We start from the raw sequence: 20,416 nt of genomic DNA, 5'->3' as shown, positions 1-20,416 counted from the left end.
GGTGGTGGATGCCCCATCCCTGGAGACATCCCAGGCCAGGCTGGGCGGGGCTCTGAGCAACCTGATCTGGTGCAGATGTCCCTGCTCATGGCAGGGGTGGGACAGGATGGGCTTTCAAGGTCCCTTCCAATACAAACTATTCTATGATGCTTTATCAGATAAGCATGGCCTCCTTATCTACATATAAACCTCTGTGCTGTGGTTGTTCTCTAGACACGTGACTGTTCACGTTTCTGTCACTTCACCTCCTCTGCCTCCATGGTGGGAAGTGCAATTCTGTTTGATTTGCTGCTCAGTGTTTGCATGGAGAAAGGGTGCAACACTGTGTGCTGTACAAGGAGCCAGGCAAGCAGCTGGCTGTCTAGAAACGTTAGTCTGGCTAACACCGGTCCCTTTCTTCCTAGTATTCCTAACCTGAAACCAAATCAGAAAGGCCCAGAGGTGACTGTGAAGGGGAGAAGCCTCATGACAAACTGCCACTTTGAGCTGGAAGACTCTGACTACATCACTGCAAAAAGGCGCAGCTCAGAGTTGGAGGGACCAAAGCTGGATCTCAACACAAGAGTGATTGAGTTTGCAGCAACTGGAGTGTGCAGCAGGAACAGCAGGTAGGTGTGGGCATGGCTTCTCCTGTCGATGGTCTCCTGGTTATCCCCTTTAACCACAATTTTTCCAAGCTCCAAGGCACATCTGTACCTGTCTGTGATCTGCTGACATTTGGCCACTAGTCTGTTTTGGGGCTGAAATAAGCTATTCAGTAAAAAACAACTGGCCATTTTTTGTTCTTTGTCCCTTTCTTCAGTAAGGTATGGGTCAGTCTGGGAGGACCACATATCCCCAGCCTGTGCTTTGTGGCCAATACAACCTTTGTCTATTTAAGAAAATCCTTGCGATGTTCCTCCTTAGAGATACCAGTCAGACAGGATCAGTGAAGGCTGCAACCACAACAGAGAACACCATCTTCCAAAGGTGCCTTACTGGGCTTGATTTTACCATTTTTCATTTGATCTTACCATTTTTAAGGTGCAAAAGCTTGGCTGTATTCTTGCTGATTTTTTTGTTGTTGTTGTTGTTGTTGATAGCTGTTAATCTGTAGCCCCCTGGGAAACAAACAGGGCCCCTAGAAAGCAGATAAAATATTGGTACTTGGCATTGTTCCCCTCTGCCAAATAACTCCTTCCAGGTGGTGTCCAGGACTGGCAGTGCCTGATGTCTACTGCAGGACAGAGTCATGAATGTCTGAACGCCACCTCAGTAATCTTTTTTGCTTTGTGTGCCCAGGACCTTCGTGGTTATGAACCCGACCAGTTCCGCGTATTCCTTCCAGTGGACTTGCCAGGACCCTGAAGCCCCACCAGGACAGGTGGCTTTCTTCTGCCTCACAGAGAGAGGTCAGATCCAGCCAGGGAGGAAAGCAGAGGTAGGTGCAGAAAATTAAGAAGGTAAATCCAATACACACACATTCCAGTTTAACATGAGCCATGTCTGTGTTTACTGGCTGTCCCATGTCACTGTGAGCTTGCCAAGACCATGAAGAAACATTTGACTGCAGTGTAAGTGGGATGCAGGTTCATCTGCCATCTCATATCTGCCATGTTTTCAGGGTGTAAGCGACACAGCACTCTACATCTGAGCTCACAGCAACATAACGTAGAGGTTCCTGGGGCTTCTTGTTGGTATAGACTGTACCCCCCCTCCCCTGACCCTGCCAAGGGCAACAGCTTCCCTTCATTTGCCTATTTCTTCCTCAGATGAAGTTTGAATTCATTCCCCGGCACCTGGGAATCACGGAATCATCCTGGGTCTTTGAGATCCCTGAGCAGAGCCTGTCAGTCCCATTTCTGTTGGTGGGCAATGCCACTGACCCACTAGTGACTCTGGACAGATCCCACCTGAACTTCCACTTGGTGTTAATCGGTGAGCACCCTGGTTATACCATACACACTCAGAAATGGGCATCTCCAGGGGGCCAGCACTCCCGTTATTCCAGCAGCTCCCACGAGGAAGATGGAGATGGAAATGGGCTCTTATGAGCAGAACATTCAGTTCCTGGCACTCAAGTGTACAAGGGAGAGGAATGGGAAGGAAGGTGTGTGTCAGAGGCATGGCATGTGATTGAAGCTGTTTCCAGGTGGGGGTTTGAAGGTGATGCAATGGAGCTGGGGTGTCAGAAGTAGGCAGAACCACTGTGGGCAGTGGTGGTCTGATGGCCAGAGGAAAAGAATGTTTTCAGCGGCTGTTCTGTCATCTCCTCAGGGCACAAAGTACAACAGACTCTCTATATGATCAACAACGAGAAGGAAGCCTACAGCTTTGCTTTCAGAGAAGGCTCTCTCTTCTCAGAGGGATGCAACTCCTCCGTGAAAATAGAGCCCCTGAAAGGCTCCATTGCTCCACTTTCAAGGTAACACAGCTCACAGGCCAGATTCCCTCTCCCACATGCCAAACACAGCGTTGTGATTTTGCTTTTGAGGCTCCCTCCCCTCTGCAGTCACCAGGTGACTCTCAGTCATAGCACACTTCTGCCTTGTTTCATTCTTTCCCAATAGGGACACCATGAAACTGCGGGTTTCTCCATAAAGTGGCTGTGTCCAGGTTACCCTGGTCTTCTAGGCTTCCTTCCTGGAGAAATTCAGAAATTATGTAGAAATTACTCATAGACATTACAAAGAGGCAGTTTGGTGGCACCCGTGTTGCACAGCTGTCACGGGAGCTGGATGATTCCTCTTTGCAAAGAGGATGTTACCCTTGTCATACAGATCAGAGAGACTGGGGGTCTCTGGGGGTGCCCTGTTCTGTGTTTGGAACAGAAGTGGGCTCTCAAACCAATGCTGTCCTGTAGCACCTGGGCAGGGCAGTAAGGGCAGCATTAGCTCAGGGCTTGCTGCCTTGTTTTGTCCTCTGCCATTTCATTGCATGGGATCATCATACCCTACACAGTTCTCTCCAGGGCTTGCTCCATGGTGGAAGGCCCTGGAAGGGCAGAGTCCTGCTCCTGGTTTCTCCCAGGGTCTCTCCTGGAGTCTCACCACAGCCGTTGCACAAACAACTCTCCTGTAGAGTAGGCAGTGTGGGGCTGAAAAAGCTAAGAGCCTGTGAACAGAGCAAAAAGGATTTTCTCTCCCCAGGCTTCCTATTACAGTCTTCTTCACACCAACGCTGGAAGGAGAGGTGGTCTTCAACATCAAGTGCAATGTCAAGAGGAAGACTCAGCCCCTCTCCTTGAATATAAAGGCCACTGGCTATAGCGTGAATGCGTCTGTCAGGTGTGAGGGCAGTGACGGCAGTGTCACTGAGCTCAGTGCACAAGAGATCAACATCATTGATTTCAACGAGGTGAGCAGCATCAGTTCCCTGAACTGTTCCTCCCACGAAGCCCTGCAAGGTTGGGCCTTAAGCACGCGCTTTGCAAATACATAGGAACGAGAGGGAATGTTTTTCCTTCATTTATTGGTCTCTAGAGGGAGGGAGATTGATATTTCAGACAGGTCATCAGCCGAATGTGAAAGATGAAGGGGTGCTTGCTGGGCCAGCCAGCACTTCGTGTATGCTTCGAGCCCTGGTCCTCACCCCTTTGACCCCGTAGGTACTGCTAAATGAGAATATCAAGCACATCTTCACCATCTTCAATAATGGCAAGTTCAGCTTCACCTTCTCATGGGAACTGAGTGGCCCCACAGCCTGGAAGGAGGTCCTGACCATCACCCCTCAGATGGGCGCCGTGCAGCCGGAGGGGAAGGCAGACACCCAGCTGGCTTTTCACCCGCAGAAGCTGGGCTCTCTTAAGGATGTAGAGCTGACTCTGCAGGTGAGGCACCAGTGTTTAATACGGGACCTTCACCTTTCCTACGCAGCAGCTTGGCAGCAGGAGCCCAGAGCTTAGGGGTGAGCTCCATCACCTGAAGAGCCTGAATGAGGCAAAGAATATCCTGCTGCCGAAGTAGAGCCTGACAGTTTTGGGATGGAATATTTAAGAAGTGCTTATCCAGGTTGACTTTGGGAAGTGCTTTTGTGGGAGGACATATACCCCAGCCCTCTCTGCCCCTAATTGGGAGGGGCACTAGATGAGCATGGGGGTGGACCTGTTTCTCTTTGCCAGCCCCTTCTGAGTTGTGTCCCACTGCTCAGAAAGGTCTTGCCAGCACATGGCTGCATACACCAGGGCCACGACTCTCCAAAAACCATCTCCTTCTCAGCCCAAGCCTTCCATGTGTTTTCATTCTGAAGTCCTTTGGTACCTGCTTTTCCTTATTGTCACTGCAGCCAGCTGTCCCCTGTCAAGAGGGGTATATCAGACATCCATGGTGTTTGCAGGTGTAGTTCATGTCTCTTCAATTGGCTCATGCTCTCTTTCTCCTCACCAGATCAGCAAGGGTCCCACATTTACTTGCATGTTACTTGCCACCGTGGTAGTGCCCACTGTCCACTTCTCCACCACCAGAGTTAACTTTGGAGCCTGCTTCATCTACCATGCCGGGATGCTGCCTGCCCAGCAGACCCTCGTCATCACAAACAAGGCAGACAAGGATGTCAGGTAGGCCTCCTCCTCCACACATTCCTTTGGCCCTTGCTTAACACGTGCCTACTCCACATCCTCCTGACCCCTGTGGGTGAAATCCTGAGGATGCAGGGAGAGGAGACAGAGTTGCCCTGATGTTGTCATCTGAGCACACATGGCCTTGTGACACCTCTGCTCCCCTCTCCTGTGCTTTCTGCCAGTTTGAACTGCTTGTTCACCAGCACCGCGCATCTGGAGGTGAACTTCCCAGGGGGCATCCTGCCCCCAGGACAGATGGTGGAGGTGCCCATCACTTTCTATCCAAGAGAGGTTGCGTCTTATCATGAGCTCATCCCTTTTGAAATCACTGATCTTTACCAGCAGATTGTTGAGGTCCGAGGAAGGGGCACAGAAATGAAGGTGAGATGAAATCCAAATCCTAAAACTCCAGGTGGCAGCCAACCAGCATGACTTTTTCTCTCTTTTTTCCTCATCTTTTTTCCCCAGCCTACTATGTTTTGGTTTTCTGCTATGAGGGTGGCAGAAAACCTTTTCTTCTTATTTTCTTTCACTTTATATTAATTTCTCTTGCCTCAGGTTGATGTTGTGGAACCACAAGGAAAGGTGGTGAAGCTGGGAGCCCTCTCCATCGGACAGACGGTGAAGAGGATTGTCACCATAGCGAACAACAGTGCTGCCCCTCTCGCTTTTAAGCTCAGTCTCGTGTCCAACAGCCCAGAGCTGCAAAAACCTGGGGTAAGTTCCCTTCCTTCACTGAAGAAGACTTTGCTGTGCCTACAGGGATGCCTGCAGGTAGCTGTGAGCTGCTCTAGCTGGGAGCTAGTAGCTAATTACAATTGTGTGCTGTCCTGGTTGCTTGTGTGTTCTTCCCTGCTGGGACTGCCCTACCAGCAGATACATGCAATGTGAGTATCTCATCTGAGCTGGGTGTCAGGACCCCCCCCAACAGCCAGAAGTGAGAAGGTACATAGACACATACATTAGGATGTGGCCATGTATATTAGATATGGAAAGGTAATCTTTAACGACCAAGAGTTACAGCTCTCTTGGAGTTCATGTCAAATTATTTTGGAAGATGTAGTCCAGCTCACCATGGCCAGATGGACATGACACAGGAAAATTTGATACCAAGGGATGCATACCAGGGAGTTAGTAGGATTGGGGCAATATTGATGGGGACGGAGGAGAAACTGGGAGACTCTGTGGAGGATTCGCAGCTCAGTTGTCAGATGAAGCAGTCTCCACTCATTTCTTTGGGCAGGTTCTCAGCTTGAACCCCAGCCATGAACTAAGTCTGAAGCCCAAAGGAGATACTTGCAAAGTGGAGGTGACCTTCTCCCCGAAGTGCCGCATACAGCCATTCACCACAGAGGTGATGCTGGAGTGCAATGGCCTGGTGCGCTCCCTCTTCATGGTGCGGGGCTCCTGCCATGGCATCCACGTGAGCTTGGACCAGGAACACCTCAGCTTTGGAGCAGTGGTGCAGCAGAGCTTCACATCCCAGCGAGTCGTCATGCAGAACACGGGTGACATAGGAGCCAAGTAACGTAAAACCCTGTTCTCTCTGAGGTCTGAGAGCTTGGATGAGGGTTGGATGGAGCTGTAGCTTCCCCAGATTCCCTTCTGCTTTCCTGTCCCAGTGGAAAGTTGTGCAGCCAAGGCTGTGCAGTCAGGTCATGGAAGGCTTGTTTACGGATGGGTGCAGCTGAGTCCTGCCTTATTGCCAGGAGGCTCAGCACCATGCCTGAGATCCTGTGGAAAACCCACAAGAGGACAAGGGACAGCACGTGGCATTCACAGGTTTCCTAGTTGCTAATCCTTTCTGTCTTTGTGCTTTCCTTGGCAAGGTTTAAGTGGGACATCGAGAGCTTCAAACCAGATTTCTCCATCCGTCCCACGAAGGGTTACATCTTCCCAGGAATGGACGTCCCCTTTGTTGTGACCTTCCACCCCTCCACGCTGAGCCGCACTATCCAGTACGAGGGCCTGCAGTGTTTCATCCAGGGCAGTGAGCCGCTCCGGCTTACGCTGACAGGGTGCTGCATGGAAACCCCTGTGACCAGAGAGGTAACTGGGTCACCCCCTTACCCCGCCATTTGCACCACATCTCTCCCAGGGCAGGAGAACATAGTGTGTAGACTCATTCCTGCCTGGGTATCCCAGAGAGTGGAAAACAACACTGGGCAGGATTCCCAAAATCCTGAGTCCTGTTACTACTTTCCTGCTCTATTAAAGGCTGCTGCTCCTCCAGCGAGCACGTTGTCAGCCCTGGCTCTGCATTGCAGCACCCTTGCTGTGGGGACACCCTGCATGGCTCTTCTGAGACCCCCCGCACAGAGCCCCCCAGCTGTACCCACGCTATTGCACCCACAGCCACACTTTTCCTCTCTGTCGGGGCAGGGGAGGGCATCTCTTCTCCTGAGTAGCAAGTGATAGGACAAGAGGAAATGACCTCAAGTTGTGCCAGGGAAGGTTCAGACTGAATGTTAGAAAACATTTCTTCATGGAAAGGGTTGTGAAGCGGTGGAACAGGCTGCCCAGGGAAGTAGTGGAGTCACCATACCTGGAGGGGTTTAAAAGCAGAGATGAGGTTCTTGGGGACATGGTTTAGTGCTAGTGATGGGTTAATAGTTCGACTCTATGATCTTTGTCTCTTCCAACCAAAATGATTCTATGATTCAGTGCTGGGAGTGGGCAAAATATCTGCATCCAGCTCCTGGGGCACAGGAATGCAGTGTGGAGGACCTCTGGCCCTCATGGGCATTGCAAGAGGTGCAGCTGGGAGGTGTTGGCTCTTGCTCCCAAAAAAAGAGCCTAGAGCTGCTCTTCAGCCTGCCCACAAAGTGCGGCTGCAGGTCTTGTCCTTGCTCAAGAGAGAGATCCTTCCGGGATTCCCCATTTTCTTTCCTCTTTGGGAGGTGGCAACCCCCTTCACCCAGCACGCAAAAGACCCATTCTTCTCCCTCTCTAAGAATCAACAACTTGATTTACACCAGAAGCTACAGCTCAAATGGAAATTTTACCCATGAGGAGGAAAAGCTGCTCGCTGGGCTCCAGGTCCTGGTGTAGAGCTAGTCAGAGTCTGTGAGAGTGGAAAGGGTTCCTCAGTATGATCAAGCAGCCTCTGTGCTCCTCTGTTGTAGACACTGAATTTCGCATGTGAGGTGCGTGAGCAGCACAGCCAGACCATCCTCCTGTCCAACCCCAGCAACGAGGCCTGGACTGTGCAACCTGTCATTGAGGGGGAGCACTGGAAGGGGCCTGAAGTTTTCCATCTAGAGGCCAATCAACAAAAGCCCTACAAGATCACTTACAGCCCCCTAACCATGAGCTTTGAGAACAAGAAGCATCAGGTATGTGGGGCTGCAGTCACAGCTCTGCTAGCTGGACTTGCTTAAAGCTGCTTCAGTGACAACCTGAGACAAAGGACTGTCCAGGCGTGATTGAGAGCCTGTAACTGGTCCAGACAGCAGGAGAGCTCACTTATCCTGTTTCTTGTCTTCTAGGGCTCCATTTTCTTCCCATTGCCGGATGGGACAGGCTTGTACTACCAACTGCAAGGAACTGCTGGGGGACCAAAGTGCTCAGGAACCATTTCCCGGCAGGTGCCGTGTAGGACTTCCTACACTGAGCTCATCCCTGTCTCCAACTGGCTGACCAGGCCACAGAGGTGAGTCTGGCCCAGGAAGTCTCATCTCATCAACAATCCCTCTAGCAGGGCAAGAAAAAGACTTCACACTCACTGCCTGGAATCTGCTTCCTGAAAGCAGAATCACAGACTGGTTGGGGTTGGAAGGGACCTCTGGAGATTATCCAGTCCAACCCACCTGCTAAAGCAGGTTCACCAGAGCAGATCACACAGGAATGTGTCCAGGTGTGTTTGAATGTCTCCAGAGGAGACTCCACAATCTCTCTGGGCAGCCTGTCCCAGGGCTCTGGCACCCTCAGAGTAAAGATGTTTCTCATATTCAGACAGAACCTCCTGTGCTTCAGTCTGTGCCTGTTGCGCCTCATCCTGTTGTTGGGCACCACTGTAAAGAATCTGGCCCGTTCTTGAGATATTTATCAGTACTGATAAGATCCCCCCTCAGCCTGCTCTTGTCCAGGCTGAACAGACCCAAGAAAGCTGGTTCCCTCTGCGTGAGGCGCTGAGGATGAGACAGGCTGTGTTGTACCCCCACATGATGGGTATCCTATGGGAATCCTTTCTGCTTTCACTGCATCCTTCTCACCCACAGGTTCCTTGTGACATTCCACATAATCAAACCAGAAAACCTGGAAAGCAGTTCTATGCTGCAAGGGCTGGAATACATTGATGTGCCAGGCTCTGCCAAGAAGGACTACAAGCTCACATTCTACTCCTACAAGGAAGGAATCTTTAGCGCAATAGTGAGTGTGGACATGAGGCTGTGGGGCCCTTCCAGGACCTGTTAGCTCACTGAGAAGATACACACCTGTTTTCATACCTCTATGTGCCTGCTGGTGGGACTGTAGGTGTCCTGGGTGGGTGCTGAAGAGCAGATGCCTGTCCATACACCCCACACACGTCAGTCTCTTTGTGAGTCCCACTGTGGGCCGCTAAGCACAGGTGAGTCAGGACAAAGCTGAGATGGAAGAAATGGGCGATGGGGAGAGTACAAAGTGGAAATACTGCACATTCGTTCCCCGGTCTTGCATTGGTCCTCTGTGGCTGCTTATGGTTGTTCTTGGAGATAGGGTGCTGAGCTGGGGGGAGCTCTTTGGGCTGGCTTAGCACATCTGGAACATTTTTATGTACAAAATTACTAGTGATTTCCTGTTTATCTGGTTCAGGTGACCTTCCTCAACGAGGTGACCCAGGAGTACTTGTTCTACATGGTGACTTTCAAGGCCACCACTTCGGGACCCATCAGCACCATCGAATTAACCACTGCTGTTCGGCAGAGAGTGTCTTCCACCATCAAACTGGACAACCCTTTGCCTACCTCCGTGAGGTTTACCATAGAATGCAAAGTGCCTGACGTCAGTGTTCCCCCACATTTCACTGTTCCTGCGCAATCAGAGGTAGGAGCAAAGCTCGTCCAGTACTGCCCTCCTCTCCCTGCAGCCTTTCTGGGAGTGGGTGCTCTCAAAAGGTGAACATGAACCACCTGGGGCTACTTTCCAAGGGTGTCAGCTCTGACCTGCTAGTAATCTGGAGGGGAAGCAGTGTGTGAGAATATCCCCAGTGGGAGTCCCTTCTTTGTGCTGGTGGAATCAGCCATGCTACCCATTGTGATAATGGTCCCATCAGGCCTCACATGGCAGGTCCCTGTGCCATGTTCATTATTTAGTTGGGGGTGTTTTCAGTTTAGAGTGGCTGCAGGGCCTGCCTCACCCCACCAGGAGGGCGTTTGCAGCCTGGATTGTTTTGTGCCCTCAGGGAGTATAAGGGCATTTTAGGGTGGAAAGCTTCTGGGATAGTGCTGGAGGGCTCTCACCTGTTGGGGACAGTCCCCCAAGTGAGCTGTCACCCACATGTAGCAGAGCTCTGCCACAGAAAGAAAGAGTTGAAGTGCGGGAGGGTGCTGGGCTGCCTTCCAGTGCTGTGTGAGCGCACCAGGGACTGATTTCCCCTGGTCCTGCCTTCCCCGTCTCTTCCTGACCCAATGGCTTTTCCCTTTGTTCCCCTCAGGCTGATCTTGTCTTGGAGTACCAGCCCCTGAAAGTGGGTGAGAGCACTGGGCGCCTGCTTCTCCAGAGCATTGACTTGGGCTGTTTCTACTACAACCTGCACCTGAAAGCTAGTGTGAGCAACCCCGAGAAGCCTCTCTACTTCTCCACCATGCTTGGCTCTAGTCAGACCATCACCACCAAAATAGTTAATTATGCCCGACAGAAGACCGACTACCTCCTCCAGGTAACCCCAGCCTGCCCTGGGCTCCTACTGGGAAGCAGCTCATCTAGCCAGCATCAGCCCTTCCCATTGAGGGATCCCCTCTAGCTTGGGGAAGCCCCTTTAGCTTGGTCTGGCAGAGCTGGGGTGGCTGTGTGAGCCATGGGTTCTTCACACCAATGGTGGGCTTGTCCCCACTTGGACTGTCCTCACATGCAGACCCTTCTCTGGCCTTGTTGGAGCTGCTCTTGCAGATCCCATGGTTTTCACCTGAAACCCCAGCTCTGGCAGTAAAGTCTCTTAGGGTTTGATGCAGGGTTGTCCCTACTCAGCATGTTTGGACAGTCCTTATGGGGACTCACTAAGGGTACGGTGGGGATGGGACAGGCAAGGGAAAGGAACCCTGGCCAGTGTGATGGTGGGAGACCATCAGTTTGTGGCGCTGCTAAGGTGACTCTCTCCCTCCTTGGTCTCTTCTCTCTCCCTCCTTGGTCTCTTCTCTCTCCCTCCTTGGTCTCTTCTCTCTCCCTCCTTGGTCTCTTCTCTCTCCCTCCTTGGTCTCTTCTCTCTCCCTCCTTGGTCTCTTCTCTCTCCCTCCTTGGTCTCTTCTCTCTCCCTCCTTGGTCTCTTCTCTCTCCCTCCTTGGTCTCTTCTCTCTCCCTCCTTGGTCTCTTCTCTCTCCCTCCTTGGTCTCTTCTCTCTCCCTCCTTGGTCTCTTCTCTCTCCCTCCTTGGTCTCTTCTCTCTCCCTCCTTGGTCTCTTCTCTCTCCCTCCTTGGTCTCTTCTCTCTCCCTCCTTGGTCTCTTCTCTCTCCCTCCTTGGTCTCTTCTCTCTCCCTCCTGTGCAGACCAACTGTGTTGACTTCCAGACTGAGAAGACCATCAGTGTACCTCCTGCCAGCCCTGGGGGCTCAGAGGTGAGCGTGGAGGTGACTTATGAGCCCTACCAGCTGGGTGAAACCCGGGCTACACTGCAGCTCTCCTCCCTGCTTGGTGGTGACTACAGCATCCCCCTCTTCGGCCTCGCCCTCCCACCCACACCCCAGGGCCCCTTCTCCATCAAGGCTGGCAGCACCGCCTCTATCCCCTTCAAAAACGTCTTCCTCCAGCCCATGGCCTTCCAGTACACGGTGGAGCACCCGGCCTTCACTGTCAGGGCCCCTGAGAGCTTGCGTCCCAAGAAAAACATCTTCATCACCGTCTCCTTCGATGGTGGGGTAGCCCCTGATGGATGTCCTGTCTCCAGCAAGATGGTGGTGTCCTGCCCCGGGGCTGTGGGGGTCTGCTGGGTCTATTACCTCCGGGGCCTCCCCTCTCAGAAGTGACTCAGGGGATCTGTGGGTGAAGCTGCCCCTCCCTGTGGGAGTTTGTTAATTAACCGAGCGAGGGGTAATTAAAGTCTCTCTTTGGAATAAACCTGGGTGCTGAGGTGTTGGGAAGGGGCCCGATCCGGGGACAGGGCGCCCCTGGCGGTGGAGTGGGGTGCAGCAGGCGTCCTCCCCGCCGCGCGGGGGCGCTGCGGGAGGGTTTGCGGATGGCGTCACGTGGGCGGGCCGGCCGGGAGGGGTCACGTGGCCGCCGGTGGCGGCGGGTCCGGGGGCGGAGGGACCATGAACGCGGAGCGGGACCTGGCGCCGCTGGCGCCCAGCGTGGTGCGGGCGCTGAACGACAAGCTGTACGAGAAGAGGAAGGTGGCGGCCCTGGAGATCGAGAAGTGAGGGGCGGGGGGTGCCGGTAACCGGGAGGAGAACGGAGGCGGCAGCAGCGCACCGGGGCCGGGAGGGGGGAGGTTGGTCCAGCACCCTGGGGAGGGCTGGGGCGGTCTTGGGGCCACCTGCGTCTCCAGGGTGGCGGGAGTCGGCGTGGGATGCTGGGGGAGGGTGGGGGTTCCCGCTGTGCACCGGGGCTCCGGCCGCGGGAGGGGACCGGCCGGGCTCCCCGGTGCGAGCGGGGGCCTTCGGGGGACCGGGCCGTACTGTGGGGACCCGGAGAGTTGGGGGAACGGGGTCACTTTATTGCGAGCGGGGGGTTTGGAGAAAAGGGAGTCGGCCCGGGGCACCGGGGGCTGCAGCCCGGGAGGGTGTGTGGGGCCGGGAGCCCCGGGAGGGGACGCGGGTGCCGCGGTGACCCTGCCAGGGGACGGTGCTGGGCAGGAGGGGCTCTCCCCCTTGTCTCCCAGCCCTGTACCACCAGCCAGTGAAGTTTATCTCTGAGCCCATCAGCTCTGGGGTGCAGATGGGGACCCTCTGGTACCCACTGGTACAGGATGTATGCCGGGGTGGGAGTGGTGCTGGGGAACCCATTGCAGAACACCCGGTGTGACCCAGGTGCTATTGCGTAGCGCCTTGTGAAATAAATGCATGAGCAGCATAACTGTAGAAACGCATCAGAAATTCAGCTCTTGCTGTTCTGTGACACCAGCGGAGGTGGTGGCTCTGTGCCCAGCCTTGGCCATGGCGTAGGGGACACAACAGTCCCACCAGGCAGCAGGCTGGTGTTGGGGTGGCCGTGCCCATCATCCAGCACCAATTTTGTGTCAGCTGGGCTCTGTCACTTCATGGTGCCATCCTACCTGTCCCCTGAGTCTTTCCTGAGCTTGTCCCACATTCCATCCCAGCTGCAGAGGTGGAAAGCACCTGCTGTCACCCCCTGTTGTCACCCCTGTTCTTTGGGCGTTTCCTTTATCTCCTGTTACGGTGCAGCTCAGGCCTTTCAGAGCATCCCAGCCAAGGTCTGCTGGCATGGCTGTGCCCCCTCTAGTGTTGTCTGTACACGTTCTGTGTGTTTTCTCACTCTCACGGTGCTGGTCTGAGTGTTCTTTGCTGCTCTGCTCCATGGCTTTGCCTGGGTTGGGTTGTGTCATCCCTGGGCACTGCCTGATGGCTTAGCTCCTGTGGGGGACCCAAAGCATCCCCTGCAGGGGCAGCCCAGCACGGGGCTGGGGGTGACGGTCTGGGCTGGATGGTGAATTCAAGGTGGGAGACGTGGGTACAGCAACCACTCGAGGCAGCCAGTGACCTGGGGATAGAGCTGCTCTGCTGAGGTTTGGCCAGGAGACACAGGAGGGATGTGGGGTGGGAACCGTGGGCCTTGAAGGTGGAGGTTCCATGTGGGTGTACATGGCCAGCAGAGCAGAATGGCTTTTGGGACAGGGTAAGTGTTTGCTCAGGTACAAAGCTCAACACATCTAGTTCTGTTTTCTGTTCCACATGTTTAGCTTTTCCTCATTTTTTCTGTTTTTCGCAAGAATAGTTTCTTAAAGGTGGCTTGTCGTGGATGCCTCACACTTTCCTCACAGCTTCGGTACCTGTCCCTTTGCTGCTGCGTGAGATGATGCCCCTTATCCAAGCAGCTCTGCTCCAACTTATTCTGCCCCAGAATTAAGGTTTCATGCTTGGCTTATACCAACCAAAGTCTGATTTGGGTTCAGCCAGTTCAACCAATCGAGCTGGAACCCGATTTGGGAAGGGTATGAGGAGGAGGAAGGTAAGGGCCAACTCCTTCTGAGATACATGGGTTTAGATCAGTTTAAACTCATCACAGATCAGCTCTCGTGTCTCTCTGCCTCCCTCCTGTGTCTCGCTGTCTCTCAGCTCAGGTACCTCCTTGTTCTCTGCTTGTAACATGGGAGCAGCTCTCATTGCCTGCAGACCCTCTGACGCCGTACATTGATTTTTGCTGCTTTTTGCTTCGTTAGTTAAATTTCAAGCCTTTTAAACTTTTGAAGGAAGTCTGTAAAGTTATTCCTGTTCAAACAAAGCTCTGTTTGTTAAATCTAGGCAATAAAAAGATTGCCCTGGCAGTCTGTACTGCTTGAGCTTAGTGTGTTTCTCCTGCTGGAGTAGGACTGGAGATGGAGCCATTTGCCCTAAGGCAGCAATTTGTGAGAGCAGGTCGGGCAGAACTCAGCTTTGGAGTGGGGAGAGCAAGTGGGGGCTGAGTGAGGGTCTCAGGGAGTAAAGGGGCAGCTGCAGGGTGAGAACAGAGCTGGTGTTATTTGCTTTGAGGGAATTATGAAGTGGGTGACTGGCTGGTGGTAGCTGTCTGGGAGAGAGCAGTGTGAGATTCAGTATAGTGCCAAAAAAAAATCACTGCGTGGAGCTAAGTAACAGAAGCTTTTGCGTGTTCATCAAAGGTTAAGGTGAAGATTCTTGTTTGGGCTGAGATTTTGAGATGCCTAGCTCCATGCTATGGATAAGCTAAAGAAAAAAGAGGAAAAAATAGCGTTGCATTGGCCGGGAATCGAACCCGGGCCTCCCGCGTGGCAGGCGAGAATTCTACCACTGAACCACCAATGCTCCAGCTGTGTGCTGCTGCCTGCACAGCTGGCTGCACAGCTGGCTGGTGGCTCTGTTGCAGGGACACTTGGGGCTGAAGGGTTGATTGGGTGACCTGGGACCTTGAAGCGGTTGCAAAGGCAGGAGCGGGGTTACAGGTCTTCTTGTATAAGCACGCCTGATGTCTTAATTACTTTTGGGTAACGAGCTACAAGTTCCTAGGGAGGAGCAGGTATTGCATGCAGAAGCTTCGTCTGCTTTTGTTAAGGTTTGTGCTATATAAGAGTACATACGATATGTGGAATATCAGCTGAGGCGATGCATGGGTGGCTGGAAAGGTCCAAAATCTTGGTGCTGGGCATGCCAAGCGCTTCTCTGCTGCCGTCTTATGCCATGTCGAAGGTAACCGACTCATAACCTGCCCTGTTGGAGAAGGTGTTTAAAAACCTCGTGACTTCTTCACTGCAAGCACGCAGCCGTGGTAGGGTGGCCCTGGAGAGCCTGTCCTGGGCTGGGAGCTGGTGGAGGGTGCAGGAGGCTGCAGGCTGGGAGCAGCAGGGGCGCAGCGAGTGGCTGCTGGGTGTGAGCAGGGAGGGGAGGAGAGCTCTGGTTTCAGTTGTGGGTTCTTTCAACCTTCCCCATTTTAGTATTACTTTTTCTGGTGTCTGTTGTGGCTGAGAACCCCTGTTTCTGACAGCCACGGGGAACCAGCACCCGAGCGTTTGTATCTGGCAGAAGCTACAGCTGGCTGGGTGCTTCCCCCTTCTCTCCTCAGGCTGGTGCGAGAGTTTGTGGCTCAGAACAACACATCTCAGATCAAACATGTGATCCAGATCCTGTCGCAGGAATTCGCTCTCTCCCAGCACCCCCACAGCCGGAAAGGGGGGCTCATTGGCCTGGCCGCTTGCTCCATTGCCCTGGGCAAGGTAGGTGTGAGTGGGTTTTTTTTTGATTGTACGGGTTGCAGTGGGAGAACAGCGGCTTCTCCTGGGTCAGTGTGATGGGGAGACTCGGGCTGGTGGCCCCCAGCTCCCTCCCTGCATTGCAGTATGTGGTTGGGTTGTGTTTGAGTCTCCCCGTTGCACCCAGCCGCATCCTTGGGCACAGGAGCACTTTCTGGTCTGGGTTGCATCTTGGCAGCTCCCTAAGCGCGGTCTAAGCGCATCTGTCCATCCTCTGTCTCCAGCAGCTGGACTGAACTCAGTGGATCAAGTATTAATTTCCATTAACAGCATTGAAAGGAGGTGCAGCCTTTTCCATCTCCCACCCCCAGCTCAGCTGGCTCCAACAGTGCAGTCAGGGCCTCTGGGAAGTGGGCTTAATTTATGGGCTGAACAGCAGCAGAGTCATAGTCCAAATAAGCAAGAGGCATAAGATATCAAGCTGCCTTAGCCTGAACAAGTAGTTTTTTGTTTGTCTTGTCGTAAGTTTTACCTGCTGAATGCATGGATTGCTGGGTCCTATTCTAGAGGAGTTATATCTATGCTGTTGCATCGAAAGTCCTCTGATTTCTGTCCTGATTGGGTCTCTCTGTAACTCTTCTCTAGGTAATAAGAACAAGCTCAGTAAGTTGCTTTCTGAACTGGACAAGAGCATCCAGGCCCTCGTGGTGGGGAGCACAGACTCTGCAGGCTCACAGCTCCATCACGCTTTTTGAGTTAAACCGTGGGGTTGGGTTTTGAAAGTGCCTGCAAGGGAAGGAGTTGCTTTGGTCTGTAGTAAGTGTAGGTGAAAGAAAGCAGAGCAGGTTGTGCCTGTTGGAAGAGCTATCAGGTAGATTTTAAATCATTCCCCTTCTAATGAGAGTCACAATCAGTCTGAGTAGATTCTTTGAAGCCTGATGTCTTTTACATTGCCTGCCTTTACGCTGGCAGCTGGGGGCTTCTGAGCAGCGTCCCTGTCTTCATCCTTTTGTACAAATACAGTATCTCTTTGCAAAATCCTCCTCCCTGGGATGAGCAAAGCCCTGCTCTGCATGTTGCCCACCTTCTCCTGCACAGCACAGGAACAGGCATGCTGGGGGATGGAGGAGTTGCTTTTGGTGGCATTGAGGGGCACTAATAAGACTTGGAGTTCAGCTCTTTAATCTGCTAGTCTGTGCACTGTTGATTTTCTTACCATCTCCTTTGCTGGACACTCAGGAAATGCCAGCCCGTGTCCCCAAAGTAGGGCTTTTTGACTTCAAAACAAGTTAAACTCCTGCCTCTAGCTCTTAGTTTGTCTGAAACTCCTGCTGTGCTGGTGAATCCTTAAGCAAAAGTCTTTCAGGCTGGGGTGTTGGCCTCATTAATGACTATATTTGCTAGTGGGCAGAGTCAGTAATTTCAATAATAAAATTCAAAGTTCATTAATAAATCCTGTCCAGCTGAGGAGCACTAAGCTGTGATGGGCCTGAATTTTTAGAGTATGTTCCAGGGCAGCACCATCTATTCCCTCTCGCTGTGGCTTGGTCCTTAGTTCACCAGTCTCCTCCTGTCTGCCAGGACTCTGGGCTCTACCTGAAGGAGCTGATTGAGCCGGTGCTGACGTGTTTCAACGATGCCGATAGTCGGCTGCGGTACTACGCTTGCGAGGCCCTCTACAACATCGTCAAGGTGGCCAGGGGCTCCGTCCTCCCACACTTCAATGTGCTCTTTGATGGCCTCAGCAAGGTAAGAACCTTCCTCTCAACCCCAATGTGCTTTTCTGTTCCACACTAGAGAATTAAGGCTCGTTCCCTGGTCCTCTTCTTCTTTGGATCAAACAAACCAAGTTGTCCAAGGTCATCATTCCAAGGAAACTGATTTGCTGTGACCCAGGCAGGTCTGATGGACCAAATGGGCAGTTTCTGCAGCAGCAACAGTGGCCGCTGATGTTGTGGGGGCTGGAGTTCACTGTAAGATACCTTGTTCTCTGTCCTCATCTCCAGGATGGATTTTCCTGCTTCTTGTTGAGTGCTGTTAGGAAATAAAGCTGACAGGATTGCTGCAGGCGAAGTGGCTCTGCAGCTCTATGGTTTTGTTGTGTCTGTAGGACTAAAACCATGTCTAAAAGTGCCTATCTTTGCAGCTTTTCACTGGAAACTTTTATTTCTTTGCCACTTGAGAGCATGGCTGCTGGCCCATGAAAACCTACATAGCTGAGGGAGATGATGGATGCTTGATATCCCTATTAGGGAGTCTCTCAGCAGAATTTGTTGGAGCCTAATGAAGAATTGCAGATAAAGGGACCTGTCTGTGTCTGTCCTTGTGATGCTGCAATGGCTCTTGTTTCTGTCATTCACAGCTGGCTGCTGATCCTGACCCAAACGTCAAAAGTGGCTCTGAGCTCCTCGACCGGCTTCTCAAGGTATTTTTCCTCTCCAGCTGAGAATCCTTGCTGCAGGCTGCAGGCACGTCCTGGCTGGGGATGTTTTGGTCCCCGAGTCTGCAGCTGCTAAAACCATCCCAGCTCAGTCCTGTCGCTACTGTCAAAACATTTAATTTTCTCATCAACTGTAGTCTTTTAAATTGAGGGGCTAGTGCTGATCCAGTGATAAGACCCAAGGGAATGACAGGAAGATGTGCCAGGGGATGTTTAGGTTGGACACCAGGAAAAGGTTCTTCACCCAGAAGGTGGTAGATGTCACATCTGCATTCAGGTCCTGTAAGCTGGGTGTCTGGGGAAATTAGGTTTTTAATCCAAGCAGGGTTGCAGCCCTGTCTCAGGCAATAATAGGGCTGTTCCTCTGCTTTTCCTCCCTTGCCTGAGCGAGTAGCAGCATGAGCGGAGCTGCTCTGCTGCGTCGGGGTGGGGGTTCGGTTCCTGTTCTGCCTGTTGACAGGCTTGTGCTCTCCCAGACCTCCCAGTTCCTTTTCTGCTGTTCGGAGGTGAGTGGCTCCCTGCCAGGTCCTGCCCTTGTTCCTCACTAGACCAGCAGTTAATGCAGGCTCCGTATCAACAGCTACAAACCTTCCTGCTGGGAGATCTGCTCCACTGCGCTGGTGCAAGAGACTTAACCATGCAGCAAAATCCACCAAGCATGTAAGAAGAGCTTTAAAGGAAGGCCAGGGGACTCTCCTGCCCGTGAGACGCGTGGTTATGTCAAGGGTCCTTGCTCATGTGTGCAACGTACCACTGAGGATAAATCAGAGAAGCTCCCACCCTCCTGTTCAGCAGGGCTGGCACACAGGAGCAGGCAGGAACCTTCCGCTGGGTCCTGCTCAGCGTTAGTCCCTGCCCGAGGGGAATTGCTGCCTCATCTCCTGAGCAAACCGCGTGATTCCTTCTCCCGTGGCCTCCCAGCCACAGACTCTTGCATCAACTGCTCGTCATCTTTTATCCTGTCATGTGCCTCAAAAAAGGCTGGGTGGGGGTGGCTGCATGGGCGTGGGGTGGTGGCCTGACACCCTCTGCTTGGGCTCTGCAGGACATCGTGACAGAGAGCAACCAGTTTGACTTGGTAGGCTTCATCCCACTGCTGCGGGAGAGGATTTACTCCAACAACCAGTATGCCCGACAGTTCATCATATCCTGGGTAGGTGTGAATGGCCACACGTGTTCCTGCCTCTCCAAACTCCAAAATACCGTGATCCGTCAGCATCCTGTGTCTGGCTAAACCGCAGATATCCGCAGTGGTGTGTGAGCTGAGGCACCTGAATGCACGTAGGCAGGTGTTTTAAGCCAGTAGAGGTTTTCACTGCTCCTTTAAAACGACGGGTCCTTGTCATCTCGCTGTTCAGTTGCAGGGACGTCATACTGTGCTTCTACCAACCTGGCTCAGGACTTTGCACATGAAGTTAGAAAATACAGTCAAAGCGTTGTTTGTATAAATAGATACACCATGGTCTAGAGGTTACAGTCTCCCAAGGGACAGTGCCAGACCAGTTTCTGTCACCCAACCAATCACCTGCCTCCTGTGCTAGCCCAGCTTCTTTCCAAGATGGGCAACTCCATGCTGTTCTCTTGTCCTTCCCCCGTCCCACACAGCTCACCTCTGAATTCCTCAGTCTCGCACCAGATTAGTGCTGCTGATGTTAGTTAGCTTCTCCAAAATTCATCTCTTCTTTCTTATTCCTCCTTTGAGCTAGATCCTGGTCTTAGAGTCTGTGCCTGACATCAACCTCTTGGATTACCTGCCAGAAATCCTAGATGGGCTCTTCCAGATCCTGGGAGACAACAGCAAGGAGATACGGAAAATGTGAGTGTGGAGGCTGCCTGGGTCCACGGATTGTGTCTTGATCACTTTCCATCACCCTCTTATTTTGTTTGCAACTCTTCTGTATAACTGCAGCGAAACCTCATGTGTGTGGTGGGAGACAAAGCAATCTGGATGGCTGGGTTGGTGGATCAAAGTGTCCTTGACAAGGACCTCCCTACCTTGGCTTGTTGTGGCTGGAGTGGCTGTGGAGGACACCGTGGTCTGTTTGTGCTGGGGGACAAACTGTTTTGACTCGCTTGAGCTGTTGCCTTCCCAGCCCTTGCACCCAGTATCACAGCTGCAGAGGCTCACGTGTGCTGCTGGGATGGGGTATGAGCTCTGGGAAGAAGCTTACAGCACATGAGCTTCCCTCAGCAAGGTAGAGCATCCACCCAGCATCTCCTGGGTGCAGAAGAGAAACGAGCATTAACATAGAATCACAGCATAGTTTGGGTTGGAAGGGACCTTCCAAGCCCATCCTGTCCCACCCCTGCCATGAGCAGGGACATCTGCACCAGATCAGGTTGCTCAGAGCCCCGTCCAGCCTGGCGTGGGGTGTCTCCAGGAATGGGGCATCCACCACCTCTCTGGGCAACCTGGGACAGTATT

At 52.7% G+C, this 20,416-nt stretch overlaps 2 protein-coding genes across 2 annotated transcripts in view; both read left to right on the top strand.

Moving 5' to 3' along the window:
• HYDIN (HYDIN axonemal central pair apparatus protein) overlaps positions 1–11,697 on the top strand; it is a gene marked incomplete at both ends in the record, with an annotated part of 137,177 nt that extends 125,480 nt beyond the window's left edge. Inside the window, 17 exon segments of the mRNA XM_082062599.1 lie at positions 405–608; positions 1,282–1,420; positions 1,752–1,917; positions 2,257–2,404; positions 3,129–3,336; positions 3,587–3,808; positions 4,365–4,534; positions 4,720–4,918; positions 5,096–5,254; positions 5,781–6,061; positions 6,367–6,586; positions 7,663–7,872; positions 8,026–8,189; positions 8,758–8,908; positions 9,332–9,562; positions 10,173–10,397; positions 11,221–11,697. Coding sequence (XP_081918725.1) covers positions 405–608; positions 1,282–1,420; positions 1,752–1,917; positions 2,257–2,404; positions 3,129–3,336; positions 3,587–3,808; positions 4,365–4,534; positions 4,720–4,918; positions 5,096–5,254; positions 5,781–6,061; positions 6,367–6,586; positions 7,663–7,872; positions 8,026–8,189; positions 8,758–8,908; positions 9,332–9,562; positions 10,173–10,397; positions 11,221–11,697 — 3,574 coding nt within the window.
• Positions 11,698–11,948: 251 nt separating this feature from the next.
• Positions 11,949–20,416, top strand: part of VAC14 (VAC14 component of PIKFYVE complex) — a 61,010-nt gene continuing 52,542 nt past the window's right edge. The window contains exons 1-6 of the mRNA XM_082062549.1: positions 11,949–12,086; positions 15,425–15,575; positions 17,133–17,300; positions 17,914–17,976; positions 19,037–19,144; positions 19,698–19,807. Of these exons, the coding sequence (XP_081918675.1) occupies positions 11,983–12,086; positions 15,425–15,575; positions 17,133–17,300; positions 17,914–17,976; positions 19,037–19,144; positions 19,698–19,807 (704 nt within the window). The 5' untranslated portion in view covers positions 11,949–11,982. The remainder of the gene's footprint in view (positions 12,087–15,424; positions 15,576–17,132; positions 17,301–17,913; positions 17,977–19,036; positions 19,145–19,697; positions 19,808–20,416) is intronic.

Source organism: Streptopelia decaocto (genome assembly GCF_964273445.1).
Source record: "Streptopelia decaocto genome assembly, chromosome: 11".
NCBI lineage: Eukaryota > Metazoa > Chordata > Aves > Columbiformes > Columbidae > Streptopelia > Streptopelia decaocto.
Note: the sequence above shows the minus strand (reverse complement) of the source record. Positions and strands in the feature narration are given on the sequence as shown.